At 37.2% G+C, this 17,112-nt stretch overlaps 1 protein-coding gene across 2 annotated transcripts in view; it reads right to left on the bottom strand.

Moving 5' to 3' along the window:
* Positions 1 to 1,082: 1,082 nt before the first annotated feature.
* Positions 1,083 to 17,112, bottom strand: part of SMC6 (structural maintenance of chromosomes 6) — an 80,709-nt gene continuing 64,679 nt past the window's right edge. For both annotated transcript variants that reach the window (XM_044771977.2, XM_014848061.3), the window contains exons 23-27: positions 15,745 to 15,870; positions 12,672 to 12,777; positions 7,239 to 7,391; positions 3,883 to 3,980; positions 1,083 to 3,049 (exon numbers count right to left, since the gene is read on the bottom strand). In XM_044771977.2, coding sequence (XP_044627912.1) covers positions 2,923 to 3,049; positions 3,883 to 3,980; positions 7,239 to 7,391; positions 12,672 to 12,777; positions 15,745 to 15,870 — 610 coding nt within the window. In that variant the 3' untranslated portion in view covers positions 1,083 to 2,922. The remainder of the gene's footprint in view (positions 3,050 to 3,882; positions 3,981 to 7,238; positions 7,392 to 12,671; positions 12,778 to 15,744; positions 15,871 to 17,112) is intronic.

Genomic DNA, 17,112 nt, shown 5'->3' with positions numbered 1-17,112 from the left:
CAGTAATATTTCCAGTGCTTAAAACAGTTCCCAGCACATGGCAGGAACATAATCATTTTTAAATTAACTCATCTTCACATTCTTAAACTGGAGAAAAATTCGGCAGCAAAACCCCTCTTAAGCTTGCTATGATACCTGAGTACTGCCAGGCCACTTTACTTTCTACGGATTCTATCCAGATGCTCTATTCAAAATTTAATAGGCTAGGTATCAATATAATTAAGAAAGAAAATTCTATGCAGTGACTCAAAGAAACAGCTAATTTATATCCACATTATTACTTTACCACTCTTTGATGAATAAAACCTGTTCCTATTAAATGATATTTTGATATATCTTCAAGTCCACTAGCATTTAGTTCAAGTCACAAAATATTTAAACTTTTAAAACTATAAATTTCAAACAAAGTCTCCTGAAAATCTGTGTTGGTCAAAGTATAGGCACCTATGTAGACGTATAAAAAAGTAAAAAATCTAACCAGAAAATTATTGACTCAGGACATAAGAATTTGTACTAATTTGTACCACATCTAGTTTGTACTCAGGAAAACTTTCAGACACTCTGCATCACTTGGCTTTCATCACAGTGGGCAACAGTTCTGATCCAGTTCGTAAGTACCAGCAAATAGCTTCTTAACGCAGAACTGAAGTATTTTGGTCTCCATTTATAAACAGCCCAGACATTCTGAAGACATGAAAAAAAAGCACTGGGAGATGGGAGGAAGGAAGAAGTGAAAACTTGGAAAACATTTAAGAAGGTAATGCCTGAATCTTTAGCGTTGATTATCAGTTTGAGTAACGATATTATTTACACCTTGGTTTACTAAAACTCATCACATTTGTCATTTTGAGAAGGATTTGAATCACATTCACCTCAAAGATTTGAGGCGGCAGGATTTCTTGAGAAGGAAGCCTTTCTTCCTTGTTTCCTGAGGCTTCATTACTCAGTTCAGTGAGAGCTGCACTGTGATAAACTAGGGGTTGTAGAGTCGTCTGTGTAACATATTTCCATCACTTTCCAGGAAGAGGCTGGATTCAGTCAGTTTATACCACCTTCCACAATTCACAAAAGCATGACCTTAATACATATAAAGTTTTATTTTTACAAGTTACACATATTTTAAAAGAACAATTTCTTTTCATTCTAATTAATATTACTATTAATTAGAATATCAATTAAAGAAATTTTCACTTATGATAGTTAAAACCAAAACTTCGTGAGGCCAAAGCAATGAATAATCTTTGACTCAACAAGAGAAGCCTGGAGACCTGAGGATTACATTTCCCATTCTGTATTAAAAACCAGAACATTCAAAAACTATCACAAAAATTCAGACACTGAAATTATTCAACTAATATAAGTTTATGCATTTGGTATATTCCACTTATTTTTTATTTGAAAAAGCACATGTATGTTAAAATAGCTTTGATACAAATGAGTTATAAATGTAACAAAAAAATCAGACTTTGTATGTTTTAGTGGGGAATGTTCATTAAAACATTCAACACACATTTCCTCTTTCTGTAAATTCATAGTGTAGAAAAGCACAAATTTTTGGACTTCTCATCTGCCAAGTGATCTCAACTTAATACTAAATTAGTCTTCCTCCCCCCTCCAAAAAACAAAATCCAGTATTTTCTCAGTAACTATAGAAGTGCTGCTGCTTTTAAAATACTGTCTTTTTCTTAAAATACTTTCCGTTCAATTTCATAAATATTTATTGCTAGCAATATAGGGAATACTTCTTGTTGGATATCCATGTCTTTTTAAAAAAGTTTAGCCCTAATCCTAGTATCAAACACAGAGAATACAGGCAGGAGTCCTATTCAAGTTTTCTTACCAAAAAAAAAGTCAAAAGTACCATTTCTTATGATAGACTATATTTTATCATTCTAAGAAGCACACTTTTTAACAACTCTAAGGTCAGGGTGTTCTCATAATTGATGTCAGCTCACCATCAACAGTTTGGCCTTTGGCTCCTAGCTACTCGCCTGCTCCAGGGGGAACCACCCTCTACCCTCGTCCTCAGCTTGGTCTGCACAGTCCCTCTGCACTGTGTCTTCTCTCAGCTGATCCAGAGTTTGAGAGCCCCTGGAATGGAAACTGAAGGATTTTAAACCAGGCAAGCATGCCGCAGGTCAGGGCACAGAACTGTGTTGCAACCCAGTTCTGACACGGGTGAGACGCTTAGTTGGGTGGACGACGGTTAAAGGACTGAGAGAAAGGCACTGTGTCGGAGTGCTGGCAGTACTTTAGTGCTCCATAAAAGTGTCTTTTAAATAGACAGTACCTTAAATTTGATGAAATTCAATAATTAAAAATACAGCCAAAATCTATAGTTGGATCTCTAGGGCTAAAAATGAGCTGTGTAGGGATTTTGACCAAAGTTTTTATAGTCCTGTGTAGGTCCCTCATAATTAATAAGCAAAAAACAGACACTAAAGCCACTGTAGTCTGGTCTCTGTCCACAGACCATCTGTGTGCCTCATCCTCTGCAATGAGAATGTAATATGTAATACTCTGGAAAAGCAAAACTAAATATAAGCAGGTGCTCAAACTTTTATTTTAATTCTTACAAAATACTATAGAAATGAACCCAAACTAAACAGGTATGTACATGTACATATGTACAAAATTTTACTTCTGAAAAAGAATCTATAAAAGTAGATGGTTTAAAAAAAAAAGAAACGGAAAAAAGATTTAAAACCAGTACTATGAAATTGATTCTCTTGAAGTAAAGTAATAGTAATTTTAAATTGCTGGTCGTAGTTGGTTTTCTAGGCTTATTTACACATTTTATTATGGTCAGATATATAAAGGAGTTTCTTTTACTTTAGAATATCTTCAGTTTCTTTTTATCTCATCAACTAGTCCTGAATTTTTTCCCTTTACACATCTTTCAGCATGAGGACACATGGCGTATTAAGGTACAGATCGACTTCGGTCTTCCTCCTCCTCCTGAGCCACAGGCCGGAAAGGCAGTGTACTCTGTCCTCTTTCAGGATCAGACATTCGAAGAATTCTAATCAGTTTACTTGACGGAAGTGAGCTGGAGGAAGCAAACTTAATTACTCAAATTTCCAAGAAAATTTTTTCACATTAAAAAATATTCTATTACCACCTCATGAATATATAAATCTAAATGGCTGCTATCTGTGAAAAGGGGGATTCATCTAATATCTGGAGTTCTAGGAGAAATATAATTTGCAATACAGAAATAATTTGTTTCCCTTTTTTAAAATGAACTTCCTGCTAAATGCCATGGGTTTCCAGTTCAGAGGAAAAAGAAAGTGAGGAGATGTACATATCAACTATTTCTAACTCTTACTCTTCTTGTCTAGCAAGGAAGGAGTTACCTGAATATTCCCAATCATAAATTCAAATCCTCATATGGTCAAGTGACCACTTTAAGAGATGGAACATCAACTCTAAGTGACACAGCGCCTGATCACCTTACAGGCGCCCGATAAATGCTGACTGACAGCAGCATTCATTTAGAAAGACTGGTACTTGTAAGTCACCAGAAAAAGAGCCAAGACTAGGGAAATCACCAATTGTTTCTTTAGTCGCAACAGAATTACTAAAATTACTTTAGATTAGTTGGTTATGCTAACCACCTAGGAGCAGATTCGAAATTGAAATAGTAACAAGTCAATAATCACATTCCAATCAACTTGCTTCTGTCATAGAAGGGAGACAACACAAGCAAAATTTTAAATATTTAAGAAGGAAAAATTATCTTAAATCTCCTGATATAGAAGCTAAATTTTCTTTTTATTGGTCATTTATTTATTTGCATTTTAAAATTAAGATTATAAAAGATTTCTTTCCCCTTTTTATATATGTGATATATATATTCACAGAAGAACTTTAGAAAGTTACCTCATGCTTTGAGGGGTAAGCAAGATAAACTGTCGGAAACGCTGGGAATCTGCCATCTTGAGTATCATGTCCATTGCAATCCTCCGGTTAACCATGTCCTGAAGAGCAAGGCAGGGGTTAGGACTGCTCCAGTGTCAACCATGTTCCTGTAGAAGCAGCATTCTGCTGGCTGTTACAAACTCCTGGATTTTTATCTATGACGCTGAGCAACTCATACAGGGAAAGATAATACCAAAAACTACCAGGGGAAAATCACAGAAGACATGTATCTTCCAGGGAATTTCTACAGTCAAAGCATTTGTAAGTATAGCTCCCTCCCTCAAATATACTCAGCAATTAAAGGGATCAGAAAATAGTCACAAGACACAATTAAATGTCACAGAATGGATCTAATTTGTACAGTAATAACCACTCAGGAGAACAGTGTCAAAAGTGGCTAGTTGCAAACTTAAGTCTCTCAAATCTTCCCTCAATGATTAAAGTGTTTTAAAAACTCTGCCCCCATGTCCTTCTACAATTTGTACAACGTGAACCAACTCGAACTTACAGACCAATTTCTTGATCCAATTTTTAAAATAAGTTAAACATTATATCCTTGTATAGAAAATAGTGTTTAGTTATAACAGGTTCTGAAATTAAACGAATTAAACTGCGAGCTTATATTTTTTGAGTTAAATAAGAGAAAAAGAAAAAAAAAATCCAAGTACCCCCCAGAAACCCCTGAAAGTTGAAAACATAGACAGATGAACGCACATCCTTTTCAAGGTCTGTCTGAAACTACACGTGGTGGAACAGCACGGTGGTTGAGAACACAGGATTGCAGGCAGACAGGGCTCCCATACCCTGGCTATATTTCTCAGTGGCTTGTATTACATAAAATCTTCCATCAGGCCTATCTGTAATGGAATCTAACTTAAAGTTAACAAAAATAACCAGAGCTCGCACAAATGGAACACTGTCCTTTCAAAACTCTGCCCTGGGGAGGCCTATCATTCAATAACAAAGCCCGAGTGCACCAAAAAATATTTGTTCCCTTTGGATTGGTTCTAAGAACTTGGGTGCATTTTTCTGAATGATTTCAATGGGGCAAAATGCCACTCTGATTAAAAACCTCTAAGTTTCTGAAATAAAAAAAAGTTGTTCAGAATTAAATTGGACAAATAAGATGGGTGACAAGACTGCATAATGGCATTTTGGACAAAAATACTGCATGGAAAGAATAATCATTTCCTATGGTTTGTGAATTAGCTTTAAGCCAATTCTCAGAGGAATTTCTAACTAATCTTTGGCAATGGTATCATAAGAAAAAAAAGACACTGAAGGATTATACAGCACTCACAAGTATAAATTCCGATTCACGAATAAGCGTTTCCTAAATGCTTATCATGGGCTGGGCATTCGGAGGTAGAAATATGATTAAGATATACTTGATAACTTCAAAAGGTTATAATTTGGTGGGAGATTCAGACATGAAAATAAGGGGCTGCAATGGAATGAAAAAAGATATAAGATATATAATAGTGAAATGTACATAAAATATATACTATAATATAAAATATAAAAATAACGTATCAGCATGATTGACGTAAGGTGGTGCCATGGGAGCTCTGAGAAGTTCCTGGTCCTGCCTGGCAGGGTGATGGCATGAAGGCTACATAAAGCTGACATCCGAATCAAGTCTAGAAAGATAAGCGGGGGTGTGACATACAATGAAGGAGGGCACAAGAGGCAGAGGCAGTGTTTAGAAAACCACAAATAGCTTAGTACCCCTGAAAAAGGAGGCAGATACTGGATCACAAAGGGCCTCAGTTACCCCACACAAACATCTATCCCAGGTTGCATAATTAACCGCTGAAGAGTTTTAAACAAGTGAGCGACCACAAGCAGATTTATTTTGGAAACGTAAACCTGGTAAAACAGTAAAGGAGGGGCCTGAAGAGAAGGAGCGAGATTAAAGTCTAGGAGTCTGGACAGGAGGCGATTACAATGGGCAAGAGCTGGAGCTGGAGCTGGAGCTGCGCAGGAACAGGAAGGAGAGGACAGCAGAGACAGGGGAGATACTTAAAAGAGGGAAAACAGAGAGGTCAGACTCAACGTGTGAGCGAAAAGGAAGGAAGACTCACAGATAAATCAAAGGTTTTGCAGTTAGGTGACTGGGTAGGTAATGGCAATTTGCCACTAATCAAGGAGGCAAGTCAGGAAAAGGAAGAGGCTTTGAGTGGAAGAAAAATTTAGTCTCAGCCATGCTGAGTCTGAGACGTGCTCATTTACTAGATAATGTCTAACAGAGAGATGTTAGGACAAGATATGTATATCTGTTGGTATCCAAATGTAGGTAGTAGTTTTGGGGACTGTGCGTTATGTGGCGGGGGTAGGCAGGGTATGGTATCCAAGAAAATGAACACAGTAAAACAAACATAAACACAGAAGACCTCAAACATTTAAGGCCAATAGAATTAGGGGAGGCAGCTTGGCAATCAGAACCAAGAGAACAGGCAGAACAGGAAAGAGGAGCTGGGAACTGGCAAGAAGACATGTTTGAAGAGATGGAGGATAGGTCTGCGGTGCCAAATATCTCAAAGAGTTAAAGTAAGACTAAAAGTTCATTTATGATCTTTGCTACACAAGTCTTGCTGCAGTATCATAGTCTAAACTCAGATTACAGTGGGTTAGGAAAGAACGAGGCACGAAGTAGTAAAGAGAATGATTGATAGCTAGTTTGGGCAGACTTACCAGGTGCCTGCACTATTGAAAGTGCATTACATGCAAGACCTCACTGGAGCCTCACTATAGCCCTATGAGGTAGGAAAGACTAATAACCTCATTTTATAGATGAAGAAACTGAGGCCCCAAAAGGATAAATACTTTTCCCAAAGTTTATCAGAGTCACTAACGGCAGAGGCAGATGTCAATCCTAGGTTTGTTAACTTCAAAGTGAAATGCTCTTCCTCCCTTGTGTTATATATACTGTTCTTTGGGAAAGTGTGGTTGTGAAGGAAGGAGAGGACAAACAGCGGCTAGAGTTAGTCAAAGCAAGGGTGGTAAACTAGTTATGATTTTGTTTTAAAAAGGAAGAAGGAAATAAACTAGGGAAAAGGCCGAAGGAGTCTATCTGGTGGAGAGCAAGGACACCCCGGATGGGAGAGAAGGTGATGAAATCAGGACAGGGTCTCTACAGGTGTAGCATCCAGGGAGAGAAGTAGGATTCTGTGGTTCTTCTCTACCACGGATCACACACTGAAGTGTCAGGGCAGGAGCTTTCCATCATGGGTAAAACTACAGAAAGAACTGCTTCTTTTCAAAAGACACATTTCCAACAACAAAAAAACATTAGAGAATGTAAAATTTAACACTACCATGTAGACATCAAACTCATCCAGGCATCTGAAAGGAGATTCGGCAATGGACCACAGAGACAGAATGAAGCAAACTGTGGAAAAGGAGCGTTCGCCTCCAGACAAGGCTCTCATGTCATTGAAAGCAGCTCTGTTTCCCTCTCCAGGCTGAACCTTGAGTGAGTGAACAAAAAACAAAGTAGAGAAAAAGTCCGATTAAACTGCTTACAAAAAAAGACTGGCTAGCATTAGAAAGAATGGGCTTATAGTAAAAAAAAAAAAAAAAATAAGAATAAAATCATTTAGTGATAGGAAATGACATCTATCTCATTTAACATATTTTACAGGATAACAGTGAGCTGTATAATAGTGGTTTTTGTTTTATTGCAAGAAAATCAAATTGAAAGGATTTTCTCCCCATAACTGGATTCCAATTAATAATAAAAATGCCAATATTAGACTAACATTAGTAATCAAAATAAATAATCTAAACTAGTTTTCTTGATGCTGTTAGTTTCCTTTTTTATCCGCTCTAGCTTTACTGAGATAAAATTGACATATAACATCGTGCAAATTTAAGGTGTACAATGTGATAATTTTTTTTTATTGAGTTATTGATAGGTTACAATCTTGTGAAATTTCAATTGTACATTAATGTTTGTCAGTCATGTTGTAGGTGCACCACTTCACCTTTTGTGCCCACCCCCCACCCCACCTTTCCCCTGGTATCCACTAAACTATTCTTGGTCCATAGTTTTAAATTCCTCATATGAGTGGAGTCATACACAGATTATCTTTCTCTTGCTGGCTTATTTCACTTAACATAATTCTCTCAAGGTCCATCCATGTTTACAATGTGATAATTTGATGTATGTATATATTGCAAAAAGATTACCACAATAAGGTTAGTTAACATATCCATCAACTCACATACTTCTTTTTGTAGTGAGAATTTTTGAGATCTACTCACTGAGCAAATTTCAATATACAACACAGTATTGTTAACTATAGTCACCATGCTGTACTGGCATAAAAATAGACACATGGACCAATGGAACAAAATTGAGAGCTCAGAAATAAACCCACACATATATGGTCAACTAATATTTGACAAAGGAGCCAAGAATATACAATGAGGAAAGGATAGTCTCTTCAATAAATGATGCTGGGAAAACTGGATATCCATATGCAAAAAAATGAAGCTGGACCCCTATCTTATACCACTCACAAAAGTCAACTTGAAACAGATTAAAGACTTAAATACAAGACTTGAAACCATAAAACTCCTAGAAGAAAACACGGGGAATAACTTAGTCATCTTCTATGCCTGGTACCCTATGATCACCTTTACTCACTTCTCCCACTGTCCCCCATACCTGGCAACCACCATTCTACTGTTTCTATGAATTTGGCTTTTTTAGATTCCACATATAAGTGAGATCATACAGTATTTATCATTCGCTATCTCACTTATTTCACTTAGCATAATGCCCTCAAGGTCCATCATGTTTTTGCAAATGGCAGGATTTCCCTCTTTTTATGGCTGAATAATATTCCACTGTATATACACACATTTGCTTTATCCATTCATCTGCCAACAGACACTTACGTTGTTTCCATGTATTGGCTATTGTAAACAATGCTGCAACGAATACTGGGGTACAGATATCTTTCCAAAAGTGATTTCATTTCCTTCAGCTATATAGCCAGAAATGGAACTGCTGGATCATATGGTAGTTCTATTTTTAATTTCTTAAGAAAATGCCATACTGTTTTCCAGTGGCTGTACCAGTTTACATTCCCACCAAACGTGTACAAGGGTTCTCTTTTCTCCACATCCTCACCAGCATTTGTTATCTCTTCTCTTTTTGATAACAGCCATTCTAACAGGTATGAGGTGTTGTCTCATTGTGGCTTTGATTTGCATTTCCCTGATGATTAGTGATGTCGAGCACCTTTTCACGTACCTGTTGGTCACTGGTATGTCTTCTTTGGAAAAACGTCCATTCAGGTCCTTTGCCAACTTTTAAATTGGATTGTTTGGTTGTTTGCTATTGAGTTGTATGTGTGCCTTATATATTCTGGATATTAACCCCGTATCAGATACATGGTTTGCAAATATTTTGCAACCTATTCTATAGGTTGTCTTCGCATTTTGTTGATCATTTCTTTTGCTGTGCAGAAGCTTTTCAGTTTAATATAGTTCCACTAGTTTATTTTTGCATTAGTTGCTTGTACTTTAAGTATCAAATCAAAAAAATCACTGCCAAGGCTAATATGAAGGAGCTTCTTCCCAATGCTTTCTTATAGACGTTTTATGGTTTCACGTATTCTATTTAAGTCTTTAATCCACATCAAGTTGATTTTTGTGAGTGGTATAAGGTAAGAGTCCAGTTTCATTCTTTTGCAGGTGGATATCCAGTTTTCCCAACACCTTTTATTGAAAAGACTATCCTTTCCCCATTGTATATTCTTGGCTCCTTTGTCAAAAAACAGGTTACTGTAGGGGCCGGCCCTGTGGCCAAGTGGTTTTGTGCACTACGCTTCAGCAGCCCAGGGTTTTGCTGGTTGGGATCCTGGGCACGGACATGGCACCGCTCATCAAGCCGTGCTGAGGCGGCACCCCACATGCCACAACTAGAAGGACCCACAACTAAAAATATACAACTATGTACCAGGGGGCTTCGGAGAGAAAAAGGAAAAAATAAAATCTTAAAAAAAAAGTTTACTGCCTATGTGTGGGTTTCTTGATTCTGTTCCATTGGTCTATATGTTTATTTTTATGCCAGTAGTATACTGTTTTGATCACTACAGCTTTGTAACGTAGTTTGAAATCAGGAAGTGTGATGCCTGCAGCCTTGCTCTTGTTCTTTTTTCTCAAGATTGCTTTGGCTATTTGCGGTCTTTTGTGGTTTCATGTGCATTTTACAATTGTTTTTTCTATTTCTGTGAATCATTGTAGTCTAGATAGGAACTACAATGAATCTATATATAGCTTTGGATAGTATGGACGTTTTAACAATATTAATTCTTCTGATCCATGAACACAGGTTATCTTTCCATTTATCTGTGTCTTCTTCAACTTCTTTCATCAATGTCTTATAGTTTTCAGTATAGAGATCTTTCACCTCCTTGGTTAAATTTATTCCTAAGCATTTCACTGTTTTTTTTACGGTTTTTGATGCTATTGTGAATGGGATTGTTTTATTTTTTTTCCCAAACATTTCTAAGTGCCAAGATAATCTTCTGTTACTTGAATTACAGTGACATCTAGTGGTTAAGTTGCTTTAAAAGTAATTACTGAATGCTAAAAGGATAACAGGACCAATTTAAAGAGGCTCACACTGGCCAAAGAAGAACAGTGTGAATGAAGCCTCTTCAGAAAATTCCTCTTTACTAAATAAGGGTTCACGGGGACTATAAAAAATCAATTAATGACATTAATAACAAACTTTCCAAGAGTTCCTGAGAAGGTAGCATAAAGTAATGTTAGAAGGAATTCTATTTAATTTTGACAGAATTCCAGATATACATATACGCCCATAAATTGAAAAAACAGAGCACCAACCAGTTTCATATCATAAAGTTTTATCATGTGTTTTAACAGACACATAGCTTCACATTTTATAACTCACTATTTGTAAAATTCTGAAGCTCTCGAGTTCATTTATTTTTTAATTTTCAAAGGGTTATAAAAAATTCTGAATTTAAACATACACTGAAATTTTACATTTATCATCTGTAAGTCTGAATCCTCTATGAAAATCCAAATGAAACAGCAACATTAATCTAAGTAGTAAAAAGCCAAACCAAAACAACCACCAACCAAACAAAAAACCCTGCATAAAAGCGAGGACTAAGTAACAGGATGCAATCTATTCCTCCAAAACTGCATTTTGTATCAATCTACTAACGAAGCCCTAGATAAACTGTGGAATTCCAAATTTTATCCCTGATCTATTACTAACTTATCATGGGACTTTAGTCTCAGTTTCCTTATTTATAACATCAAGACTATGTAGCTTAAAGATTCTTAAAGCAACGATATTCTTTTGAATAACAGATGATAACATCAAAGAGTTTAGCTTGGGTTGTCCTGTACAGTTAGCTCTGGGGATAAATTATTCAAACACTCCTAATATCTTCTTCTTTTTCATTTTTACTAGAGTATAACTTATATACAGTAAAGAACACAAAACTTAAGTGTTCAGCTCATGTAATTTTTACACACACACATATATACACACACCCAGGTAATCATTAATCAGATCAAGACAGGGAACATCCCTAGGATTTCAGCAGGTTCCCTGCATCTCCTTCCAGTCACTACCAAGCCCCAAAAGTAACAACTATTCTAACTTTAATCACCATAGATGAATTTTATTGGTTTTTGAAGAGTTTTGAAGAGTGGAATGGCTTTAATGGACATTGCCAGACAGGTTTTCAAATTAGTTATACCAAATTCTACTCCCACTAGCAAGGTATGAGAGTTCTAAGTCCACACTCTTACCAACACAAGATACTATCAGCCTTGCTCGTTTCAGTCACACTAATAGCAGTGTGATAGTAACTTATTATGGTATAAATTTGTATTTCTCTGATGACTAATGATACTGAGCATTTTTTCAAGTACTTATTTGCTATTCGGATATTTTAATTTATGAAGTTCCTATTTAAGCCTTCTGATCATTTTTAAATGCATTGTCATTCTTTTTCTTAATCATTATCATTCATAAAAAACTTTTGGTATGAGCCCTTTGTTGTATATATATATTGTAAATTACTATTTATTCTAAGAATTAAAATGAAAGTATAAAATTTATAGCAACTAAGCAATTACTTGAAAGTTCTTCCCCAATTACTTAAGAGTGGGTAGCTGCTCTTGACATCCTGACTACACAATTTTAATGCTACATCCAACATTCCCTCTTTTAACGCATGCGACTATAGAAGAATCCACAAACACAGATCCACAGAGTTGAATATGGTGGCTTTGTTTATCCAAACGAGGCTAGATCTAGGGACACCTAGTAAGTACAAAGACAATTACATGGGGTAGAACATTCTTTGGGAATCCTTTCTTGGCTCCCTACAACGTGACCAGAGAATATGGACTTTCTATAATGTTGCACATAATTTAAAATGCTTTATGAATGTAGAAAAGAAACCTGTGGAATGGAAAGAGAAGATGAACACCTGTTACTGAAAATAAAATTCCTAATTATCATTATAAGAAAATAATGTAGTTGTCGGGGGGGGGGGGAAGCTATAATAGCTGCTTTAGCCAATAAGATCAATTTAATTTTCAACACTTTGGCAAAGACTATCCTTAAGTTAAAAATAAGTTCTTTTGTTTTTCAAAGACAACAGGTCAAAAGCTTATCAACGTATCATGAAAAGAAGTGCAGCAGCTAATTCTCCTATGATCAACATGCAAAGAGTTAAGATACTTACTGATATGCTAAGAGTTTCATTCTTGTGGTCAAAATTCATTTTTCCACAATAGGCCCGCTGAGATAATAAGTTGTCAAAGTATAATTTGCATCGTAAAGTTAAACATCTTGAAATAAAGAAATTGGGTACATTAAAAGAATATAAAGACACAGAACCGTATATTGAACATGATCTTTAAGCCAGCACGAAAGATCAGGAGGAAATATGCCAAAAGGTTAGCACTGGTTGCCCATTTAATAGGTGGGACTTTAGGATTTTTTCCCCATGTCTTTATATTTCATTTGTGTCTCCACATTTTACCACTTCAGTTCTTTTTATAATAAACAAATATCTACAAAATTAATAAAGATGTAATCCCACATTTAAGATTCCCCATTGTGTTACAACCAGTTCATATGAATATTCCAGTAATTTATATAAGGCATCACTCTAATACAAAAGACATAAATCTTGTCTATGAGAGGATTAAACTCTAGTACTGTTAAGATAATGGGTAAATGGCGTGGCTTATTCATTTGCCTGTCTCCTCGCAACTTTATAGTAGCAAAAAGTGTAAGGGCAATCTCTTATTCACTTTGTACCTCTAACACCTTGCACACTGCTTGGTACAATACAAACTCAACCATGCCTTCTCTATTTATCAGACAGCATTCTACTGTAAGGAGATTTTTCATTCTTCCTCAATTATTTATTTACTTACCCACCTTTCTATTTATCAGGATACAGTCACAGATTCTTATTTTATTCATTGTTTACCATCCATTACTGTCCTTATTTATTGTGGTCCTCAAATTGTCCCAGATTTCGCCAATGGTAGCCCCTTCCAGCTGCCTCCTATGTCCTTTTACCATGACTCTCAATTTTTTTGAGCACTGCCTTACTTTCTAGCATAGTAAGAGGCTCATCTGTTATCTTCCCTGTCCAGCTCTGGAATCAGCCATTCCTCGAAGGAGCCGTGATTCCTTTTGGTGGAGAATGGTATTTAGAAAATAAGATCTGGGTCATAGGTGACCGGCTATTTTTCTTAACATCTTTGCTCCTTAAGGAGCCTAAAGCTCATTTCTTAAGAGTAATTATAATTTTATTCTTTTCCCTCTTAATTCCCTTGCTAAACTGCATTAAATCTCCACACTAGAAAATATCAATAGCCTGAGTTTTCTTTTGTGCCACAGCAACCACTGCTAGCTGGTCTTCAGAATTTTCTCTTAACTTTCTTTCTTTCAATACTGATATGTATTCTTCAACTGCTTCCATTCATGGGATATCTAAGAGAGAATGTCCTCATAAAATGACGAGGTTCTCCAGTGTAAAGAGACAAATAATTTTTAAAATGTAATCATTCTTATTCTCCTCCTAAGATTGGGTAAACAGTATAAAACATATCAGTAGTGAAGAAACATAGCAAGGTAATAAACTGTAAGACCAACACTTTTACAGAAGATATTTTAAAAACAAATTTTCTAGATAACAATACAAATCTTACTGTTTCTGGAAAAGATGTAGTAATAGGCATTGAATTTATTCCTCTGCCTGAAACAACTAAAAAACGGGACAAAATATATGCACCAAGAGTTTTCAGACTGGACGCCTGACTGTGCAGGCAGTTCCAGTCAAAAGGATCTCTGAAAGACGGGAAACAAACAAACTGAGCCCTAAGGGTGCCCCGAATGACTGCTCATTGAATAAAGGGGTGAGGAAACCCAGCAGACCTTGGAGGTCACCCTGTGTGAGTAAACAGAGCTAGGAGTCTGGGGAGGCCAAGCCGCCTCTGGTTCAGAGAGAAGAGAGAGCAACACAGAGAGAAAACGAGAGAACCTAAAAAGGGTGCCTCGAGAGCCTCAGGCCGAGTCCTCTACTCCTCAGGGCATGTGAGAGGCAACTACCTGAGGTCAGGGAAACAAACGTTGGAAAGAAGCAGAAGCTTCCCCAAAGGTCACCCAGGAATAGTTCACATGCCCACTGGCAAAAGTGGACAACCTGAGAACTCACGAGGTATGAGTAGAGAACTTACAAGAGCACTGCTTCACAGGCAGGAGAAAACTGCCCCTCGACTAAAGGTTGCTCTGGCCCCAACTAACAGAACTTACAAAGTAGCCTCAAAAGGATAAAGATGAATCCTATATAATTAAAGCCCTAAAAACATGCTTATAAAACTGGAACGCACATTTCAAAAACTAACCTTTAGTTTAGTTAAGGAATATGGTCAAACATGCAAAGCCTGCTTCTCCTTATGGCTTTACCTGAATTTCCCCATATGTGATACAGCTAGATATACTTTTTATTTCTATAGTCTTAACTTGAGTTTGGGGTATAAAGACAGGTAAGAAGCATGTTACTGAGGGAATGCCACCTGGGAAAATAGAGGTTAAGTAGAAAGACTTGGGCTGCCCTAGATCCAAGTACATCAAGGGCCACCCCTACCTATCAACTACCTCTCGTTTCTTTCTGTTGCTTGTAATTTTAATTGGGGCGAATCTATTCCTACGAGTCTGCCTATTTCTGGGTACATTAATAATACCCACTTGCCCTGACCCTGTATTCATTCATTCAACCAATATATATCAAGTTTCTAATATATTTCAGGCACTGGAGTGGACACTGGAGATACAGCAGTAAACAAAACAGAGATTCTGCATCCATAGAGTGACCTATTCTATTAGATCACGGAAGATCATCTGAGATACTGCCTCAAGAGGTCCCATCAAAAACTCGTATCCCTTAAAAACATACAATGTCCAAGAATGAAACAGGCTGTTTCCAAACCAATGGGCTCCCTGTCAAAGGATCTATTTAAGCAGAGACTGAACAGCTATCTAAGAGTTATCTAGTAAAGGACATCTAACGGAGTGGAAAAGGTGGATAAGCTCACTAAAAAGGACTCTTCAAATCCAGAATTCTCTGATTAAATTATAGGATCCTAAGTACTGGCCAATAAAGCAAGCACTGGCAGTTTCTTCTTTAATTGAATCATGTAAAGTTCTTTCAGTCTAATTTTATTATTTATAAGGGATAATGTGAAAACAAAGAAAAAACAAAATGTATAATATGTGGTAATATTTTTAAATGCACTTACCTTCTAAATTGTTGATATGTTTTGTATCTATGAGTCATTATCTCTTCCAGTAATTTAATAAACCTTTTTAAAGTCCTTACTTTATTATCCAGATCAAGATAAGTTTCTCTTGCCTCTTGGTACTGCCTATTTTATGAACAAAATAGTAAGTAAATAAATGACATTCAAAGAAATATAAAGAAAAGTAAAACCTCAAATATATTTAATGAGGAAGAACAGGGAGTGCTGAGGGGACTCACTTCAGAAGTAGCAGCTTTCAAAAATCTCCAGACAAAATGTGTGACCAGAATGAGTGTGTGCTGCCCTGGCTGGGAAGAGCTGTTAGCAGAGCTGGGCAGGAAGAGAGCCCAAGGCCTGGAGAAGGCAGAGAAAGCAGGCGAGGAGAGCGCCGAGGTGGGGCCGAGACGTGGCAGATCCTAGAGAATGCCGGCACATATACACCTTCAAAAAGTGAAGGGATCACTCTGGGAGCCAAGAAATGTTTCCCTAGTGACAGACGCCAATGTGGAAACCGCGGAACACAGGGTGAGCATTAGGATCCCCCAGAAGCCCAGCCTGAAGGAGACGAGGTCAAAGAGGTAGAGAAGGCAGGGCTACTCAGAAGCACCACCATGGAGGCAAAAGCTCACTGCTGGGGGCTGGCCCCGTGGCCGACTGGTTAAGTTCGCGCGCTCCGCTGCAAGCGGCCCAGTGTTTCGTTGGTTCGAATCCTGGGCGTGGACATGGCACTGCTCATCAAACCACGCTGAGGCAGCGTCCCACATGCCACAACTAGAAGGACTCACAACCAAGAATATACAACTATGTACTGGGGGGCTTTGGGGAGAAAAAGGAAAAAATAAAATCTTTAAAAAAAAAAAAAAAAAGCTCACTGCTGGAGCAAACGAGAAAGTTCCAGACAAGGTATGAAAGACAACCCTGGCCAAGGCTCCCACAGCTCCCTGCCCCATCGTTCTTCAAATGCCAGTCCAGGAAAATCCAACCAATTAAAAAATAAAAACAGAAAAAGCACAAGCATAGCATCCATACAAAGATATTTATGGAAAAAAAACAGGTGGGAAAGAGCAGCAAAAGTCCCCCTATGGACAAAGAAAACTTCCTAGAATAATGTTGTCACAAAGAAGATGAAGACTGTAACTGAACATCACGAATTAAAACAAAGCAAAAGATGAGACAACTACTACCAGGAAGGACTACCTCAAAGCAGAAATAGAAGAACTGAAAGAAGAGATAAATCAAGGAGCCTGGAGAATAGACACGCAAACAGAAGGTGATAACCAGAAAAGAACAGGAGGAGAAGCAAGAACTCACTTGTAGAACCCAAAGTGGAGGAGGTGGGGGTTAAACACACACACACACACACACACA

The sequence above is a fragment of the Equus asinus genome, chromosome 6 (assembly GCF_041296235.1).
Source record: "Equus asinus isolate D_3611 breed Donkey chromosome 6, EquAss-T2T_v2, whole genome shotgun sequence".
NCBI lineage: Eukaryota > Metazoa > Chordata > Mammalia > Perissodactyla > Equidae > Equus > Equus asinus.
The sequence above is the reverse complement of the archived record's forward strand: the minus strand, read 5'-3'. Positions and strand labels throughout refer to the sequence as shown.